The sequence below is a fragment of the Rattus rattus genome, chromosome 11 (genome assembly GCF_011064425.1).
Source record: "Rattus rattus isolate New Zealand chromosome 11, Rrattus_CSIRO_v1, whole genome shotgun sequence".
NCBI lineage: Eukaryota > Metazoa > Chordata > Mammalia > Rodentia > Muridae > Rattus > Rattus rattus.
The window spans coordinates 68,351,596-68,358,989 of record NC_046164.1 but is presented as its reverse complement, the minus strand read 5'-3'; the positions used below and the strand labels follow the sequence as shown (position 1 = coordinate 68,358,989).

The window sequence follows — 7,394 nt, the reverse complement described above, 5'->3', positions numbered from 1 at the left end:
CATGCCATGACGCTGACTGTGGTGCTTTTAGATGTGGCGGCTTAAGTTTTTAGATTAATTTAAGAGTATGGATACTTTGCTTGCGTGTATGTCTGTACACCACGTGAGCCTCATGTGGAGAAGATCAGAAGAGAGCATTGGATCTCCTGGAGCTGGAATTAGGGGGTTGTGAACTTTGGTTATTTGCTACAGCAACCAGTGCTCTTAATCGCCGAGCCTTCTCTCCAGCCCTGGCTGTGGTAAGTCCCCCCCCCCCCCAGAGCTGGGGACCGAACCCAGGGCCTTGTGCTTCCTAGGCAAGCGCCCTCCCCCTGCGCTAAATCCCCAACCCCTGGGGTGGTTTTAAAGCCATGTTCCTGGGTCTTCATCACTGTTCTGCCCTTCTCTTCTACCCTTGTCTCTGACAGAACACAGAGAAATGACATGGAGCTCCGGCTTCTCTAGGTCTCATGAATCACTCCCCTGGGGAAACTGGTACCTGGTGAGCTCTCTCAGCAGAGTGCTGTGTGCTGTGATAAAGCAATAAAGTGCCACATAGGTCAGCTACAGTCCTTCCTCCCTCCCCTCCCCCAACAGTGCAAAAGAGGAAGGCTATCGTAACCTTGGTCCAAAGACACCACCAAAACAGAATGTCTCCTGGGTGGGCTCACCGCTCCTGGTCCTGCTCTCCTACTACCTATTTCTCATATAAACTCACTGTCTTTACTCCATCCTTCCCTGTCCCCTCAAGTGGATGGTGTTCACAGGGATGGACAAAGCTCCACTTAACACCTTGGCAGGAAGGTGACTCTGTGCTTTGGCTGTTGCCTGGGGAGGAAGGCCGTGAGCCTAGGACCATCTCCCAGGCAGCTCCTACCTTCCCATCACTCATCTGAGGTAATGGAAGGAAGACGTCTCTGCCATTGTCAATGAAGCCGGAAGGGATAGTGCCACTCTCCTCTCTTTTTGTAGAGCTATTGCAGGACATTTGCTAAATTCATAACTAAATTTCTCATACCCGTTATCACTGTTGAGCTCAGCTCAGCCTATGATGTTCCATCCCTAAACCCCTTAGGCCAACAGGGCTGAGTGAGCCGTGACTAGCACGGCCTGACTTGGGGAAGCCCTATCTTCCACCCCACTTCACTTCACTGGTTGATTCCAAGAGCATAGTGCCATTTTGTGCCAAGCTCCCAGGCTGATGAAAAGACAGCCATTCTAACTCCATATCCTTCAGGCAAACATCAGCCAGAGGTCTGGTTGAAGTACATTCATTCCCTGCCTTCCCTCTCATCCATATGGTGCTCCCTTGGAGCACTCACTGACCACTCACGGCCCTGTCTCCTCTGTACCCCAACTACCACCACAACATTCCTATTGCCCACTGTAGAATTTGACACCTGACCATCCCCCGCCCCCACTCCCGCCTTCTCTGAGGCTCTCTCTCTCTCTCCTCTCCTCCCTCCTCCCTCCCTCCCCCTCCCTCCCTCCCTCCCTCCCTCCCTCCTCCCTCTCTCTCTCTCTCTCTCTCTCTCTCTCTCTCTCTCAGTCCAGAAGTCACTCTGGCTGAATAGCATGCTCACAGGGCCATCTGCTTAGCGTCTGGTCTCTGTTTAGACAGGAGCTTCTGGATTCCCCAGGGCTACTCATTCCTACTCATTCCCAGTGACCCACGCTGGTGACAGTTCTGCCTGTCTTCCCAGCCCTCATTTACCAGTGGCCACTTCTCTCTGCTCATTTCCTCCAGTGTTGCGAAATGTCCCTTCCCCACTCCTAGCTTCTATTTTGTTTTCCTTCCTAACTCCTTCTGGCTAAAGGCAGCACTGATGAATGGCACAGTACCTCTGTCTGCTCAGGCAGTCGCAGAGTGCTGCTAGAGCCTATGATCAGGGTGATATCTGCTTGGGCAGTTTGACCTTAGCTGGGAGAGCAGATAGAGAAAACTGCTTTGAAGAGACAATATAGAAAAGTCTGTGAACCATGAATTAGTTTGAAAGGAAGGACTAGGCGCTCACAGGACACTATGGGAGTCTTGGTAAAGTCACACATATTTGGAACAAGCCCTGCCTGTTTTATCCAGCTACAGTGTGAATGGAATGGCAAACCCTGCTGATCTGTAGATGACAGTGGAAACCACACTGTTCCATGCTTCCCTGCTTTCAGGACAGGGGAGGTTGGCCAAGGCCTCGGCTTGAATTTGGGCAAAGGGAACCAGTGGGAGATACCTGGCCAGGCCCCTGGGCATGGGGAGGGCTGCAGTCATAGGTGATAGTGCTTCTTGTAATCCAGAAGAGGAGAAAGCATTTACACTGGCCATATTAGGGAAGGTTAGGCCACCACCTTGTTCCAGCTCCAGGACACGGTCCTATCTCAGGGACAGAGCAATCTCCTTCACTTGTGTTACACGTTAAGCACAGAGTGGCAATGAACTATGCTTGTCAAAGGAACAAGTTGACTCTCAACCTCTACTGCCTCAACTGTTGCTGTCCCCCTGCCAGACTGGAGAATGCACTTTGGAGGATGTCACATTGGAGGCTCTGGCTGGATTGACAGGCATCACTTTCCCTCACAGCTCATAGGCTCTAGAACCATTCGCATGGCCCCACCAAAACACAGGGACCAGGAAGTGTAGCCCTACTGTGTGCCCAGAGGGTAGAGAGGCAGAGTCCATGTGTGAACAGCACTGAATGACTATAGCACCCCACCCCAGGGAAATTTAACTCTGGCAAAACCTCAACAGACACGTGCCTGCTGAAGACCTGGGATCAGGGGCAGGACAAAGGAGTGAGGGTCTTCTGGTCCCCTGCTCCTGAACCCCTTATCTTCATCAGGGTTCAAAGTTCTTCAGGATGGCCTCTCCTGGAGCCAGACATCCCTTAATGTTTCCCTCATCCCGTGTTGTGTTGTGTCCATCAACATTAAAACCGCTTTCTCCGAGTACATCCTCTGCTGATAAGTGCTCAGAAGCCAGAGCTTCTCACCAGAGGCTCTTTTCTCATCAGTCTGTGCCTCGTGTTCCATCACCCCAGGGCTTTTCTGAACTTAGAGTAGGTGACACCTCCATGCTTTCTTCTGTAAAGCAGTTTGTTGAAGCACCTGGGACACCCTTGACATCCTAGTATGGAGCAGGCTGGTCTCAGCTTGAGATGACATCTGCACCTTGTCTAGGAACCCCAGTAAGTCTTTCTGGCCGCCTCTGGAGCCAGGGGCCCATGAAGGACTTGGGGATCTGTAAAACATGACGACAAAAGGAGCCAGCTCAGCTTCCGTGCTGCACTGCCACTGGGTGCCTCTGGGTCAGTCAACATCCCACTGATTCTCTAACTGCTAGCAGGCCAGGGTGGAAGGCACCAATTGGAGAAAAGGAGACTTGAGAGTGTGTTGCAATTGAACAGCATTGTATGGAAAAGAAAGGAGTTGCCAGAAAGAATTTGAACACTTTTCAAACGGAGGTGCATAACCCACTGGTACAATGACTACTATTCAGTGTTTAAGGAGAAAAGCAGGGGATGCTGCCCAGAAGAGTGAATGCAGGTGAAAGGACCTGGTCCATCTCTGGTATCACAAGAGAGGAAAGACATAGATGTTCACATAGGGAGGCTTCCAAGCTGGTTTTAGAAGGGGGACGGGGAAGGGTTTTAGATGGGTGTCAGGCTTCACGGTTTATTGTTATTTCTGTTTTTTTTCCCAAAAGCTATGTGCACTCTTATCTAGCACCAGGGGAATCCAGAGTGAGGCCAGCCTGGGCTATACAATGGAAACCTGTCTAAAAACTAGATGAAGGTTGGGAGGAACCATATGTTAAAATATATGTACTGTTGGTAAGGTCAGATAATTAAATTGCTGTTAAATGCTTATGAAAGGAGAGCACTTCTATCTTTTTTTTTTTTTTTATTTCTTTTTTTTGGAGCTGGGGCCCGAACCCGGGGCCTTGCGCTTCCTGGGTAAGCGCTCTCCCCCTGAGCTAAATCCCCAGCCCCGAGCACTTCTATCTTGAATTGTGTCACAAGTGTTTGATTTTTTTTATGCATGTTTGCCTGAACTTGTCCTCCATGCATGCCAATGTCTTGACGTTCAACCATCCCTAAATTGAGGGTTAGACAGTTTAAAAATTTAAACATGTGGGTATTGGGGATTGAACTTGGGAGCCTCTGCAAGAGTGGCAGTGCAAGGCCCTGAACCATCTCTTTGCCGGGGAAAAAAAAAAAAAAAGTAAACATACGTTATGTATAGATAGGGCACAGGTCACAGTGGGCAAGTTGAGGTCAGAGGACCACTTTCAAGGCTCAGTGCCTAACTACTACCATGTGGGTCCCTGAGATCACGAATCAGTTCCTTACGATTGGCAGGAGGCTCGCCTTTACCCACCGAGCCATCTGTGGCCCTGGCTATCCACTTTAGAACCAGCGACCCAATGCAATGTGCTACACTGAACAGTAAAGGGTTATCGGAAAACAAAATCCATATAAAGTCTACAGCAACGTGCCAAACATGACCCTTTGCTGGTTACCTCCTGAGTCCCATTCCTGCTGGAACTTTCACCCCACTACTAGAACTCACACCACAGTGCTTGGTCTCACTTCCCTGTGCCTGGCCCACCCCATTCTTTCTGACTTCTGAAGTTGTGCTTATCCAAGGCCAAGCTTATCGAAACAGCGCTCTGGAAAACCCTCCTACACCTGCCTGTCATGATCTAAGGCAAGTGCGTCTGTTAAGAGCTCAGAAGTTACTCCAGGAAGCAGCACTAAGACGGAACCATACAGGTGAAGTTCAATGATCACCCCTGGGAAGGAACACACTGAGCAGTCAGAAGTTAGTCTGGGCTGCAGTTCCCTCAACAGACACAAGAATTCAAAGATGTTTGGGATGTCCTTAAAAGGGAGGGCCTTGGACTTGGGCCACCCAGGAAAGAGATGGGCCAAAGCCATTGTTTGGTAGGGGTATTTCCCATAGAGTGTCAATCCCAGCAGCTGGGGACCCAGCCCTTCTAGTCTGAAGGGAGTCAATACATTGTGGCTGCTGCCTGCTATGGTATATCAACACTACAGTTTCCATGCAAGACAGTTAAAGAGCAGGAGTCAAGCTAAAGGACTGGTCTCAGAGGCTAAGACTGCGGACTTCCTACTAGGAATGGAGAATCTCCTATCCCACAGTAGCCAGAGCCAGAAGTTCCCTTCTGCTCACCCAGAGCTCCCAAAGCTAGAGGACGTTCATGCAAACTAAGCACAGGCCGCTGAATGAAGACTTAATAACTCTCTGGGCTTATCTTTTCAAGCAAACGATACTTTTATTAACATGTAAGATTTTGTTTTCAACATGGTAAGGGTTTTGACCTCAAATGCTTATCAGGTCTGCCACTCAATACATTTATAGCTTGACTACATATGAACCTTGAAGACGCCTCTTCCTTGAAGTTTTGGGTCCATTGCAGGTTTTCCTTCTCAGTACACAAAGGGTATTGCAAGGATCTTTCATTTTATGCCCAGGATCTCCTCAAATATATGGGGATACCAACTTGTACAGACGAACAAGACCTCATCTCCCATACCGGGTTCCGTTTCATTTAGAAATGAGTTAGGCTGTCCCAACAAACTCATCAGGCAGGTTATAATAGATAGTGTAGCACATAAAATTTAAATTTTGCACAAAATACATCTCTCCTCCTTTGGTCTCACACAGAAATTAAAGTCCCCCCATAGAAACAATACAATCCTCCGACCCTTCTCCCAGGTCATCAGTCCTAGCCGTGTAAGGCCCATCCACAGTCCCAGATGAAGTCTGGTCCCTTCTTCTGCCATTGCTGCATGGAGTCCTCTTCTAGAATTGATGCAGCTTCTTCAGAACTTTCAGAGGCGGTGAGCTCCAACTCCAAGTCTCAAGTGTCACAGGGACCCACAGTTCAGGGAGCTATCAGGTCACCCAAGAAAGAGCAAAGCACCTCAAAATTCAGGAACAACAACCAAAGCCCAGGAATGAACGTTATTCAACTGCCACAGGGCTTACAATCTAGGCCCTAATTCCCGTATGTGAGCGCATTTTCCAAATCAAAGTTATTTTCCCCAAACAAACAAAAAAAAGGAACCACTGAATAATCAAAAACTCATATCGAGGTCGTCAACCGCAGACCATAGCAGAAACGTAGTGTCAGTGAGAACAGAGGAAGACAGAGGGAAAAAAAAAAAAAAAAAAGAAAGAAAAAGGAAAACAAAGGCTCTCTGGTTTCAGCTTCTCCAGGGTGTCATGTCAGCCAATCGCCATCACTCAACCAGAATCCATTGGCTGGAAACCTAAAGCACGGGCGGGAGAGATGCATCACCAAAAGGTTAATCACGCAGGACAGTAGAGCAAACACCCGGACCCTCCTGGAGGTTGCCTTGCTCAGGGCCTCATGCTTTCCAGCACAATCTGGAATCTTCCAGGATCTCCCCACCGACAATTTGCTATACACCTTCCCCAGAGGGGCCTAGTTTACTCCGGGGCGACAAGCCAGCCTCCTCCCCTCAGTCGCCCACGCCCCACCAGGCTCCCGCCCTCACCGCGGACGGCTCACGAAGACTCGCTCTTCTCTATCCGCCGCACGAGCTGCACCAGCATCTCGGCCATCTTCGCCATCTCCTGCGCCTTCTCGTCGGCCTTCTCCGCCCTGGGGCCGCGGGGCTCGGCGCCGCCCGCGCCCTGCAGGTGGTTGAGAGCGCTCTCCTCAGAGGCCTCTACCTGCGTCTTGATCTGGATCAGCATATTGTCCATCTCCCACAGCTTGCCCCGGTTGCGCACGGGCGCGCGTCCGCGCTCGCGCGTCAGCGACGCGATGTCCTCGCGCATCTCGTGGATGACGGGCAGCAGAAACTGCTCGAAGTCCTCCTCGGGCTCCAGCACCTCCACCTCCTCGGGCTCCGCCAGCTCCACTGCGTCCAGGGGCCGCATCTCCGCTGCTTTGCTTGTCTGCACGACACTCAGTGACCGAGCTCGGGCCGAGTCTTCAAAACTTCCGCCGCTGTTCCAACTTTCTGCCTCGGAGAAGCCACGGAGATGAGCGGCTGCGAAGCAGACGAGCGGCGAACAAAATGGAGTCCCAACCGTCAACCAGCGCTCTGCGCCTTGCGACCACTTTCACGACACAGCCGCGCCCCTCTTTACGGCCGCGCTGCGAGGTGCGGGCGCGCGCACGTCCATGAAGGGGCGGAGCAAGCGCCTCCGCGGCCGCGCGCAAACGTCAGCTCGTCACACCTCTAAAGCTCTTGGCGATGCACTCTGCTCTGAATGATGCCAAGTTCACTCCTCATTGTTTCTTATTCTGATTTTATTTATTTACTTTTTGAAACAGGACCTCACGTTGTAGCCAAGACTGTCCTGGAACTCAATTATTTGGCTTAAACTGATCTTGAACTCTGAGCAATCTTCTTGTCGTACCTTCC

General features: G+C 50.6%; 1 protein-coding gene across 1 annotated transcript; it reads right to left on the bottom strand.

Moving 5' to 3' along the window:
* Positions 1 to 5,241: 5,241 nt before the first annotated feature.
* On the bottom strand, positions 5,242 to 7,089 carry LOC116912018 (MORF4 family-associated protein 1; the record flags this gene model as incomplete). Its single annotated transcript, XM_032915907.1, has 2 exons — positions 5,242 to 6,266; positions 6,516 to 7,089. A coding segment is annotated over one exon (564 nt), but the record flags the coding sequence as incomplete, so codon positions are not given.
* Between the last annotated feature and the right edge of the window lie 305 nt (positions 7,090 to 7,394).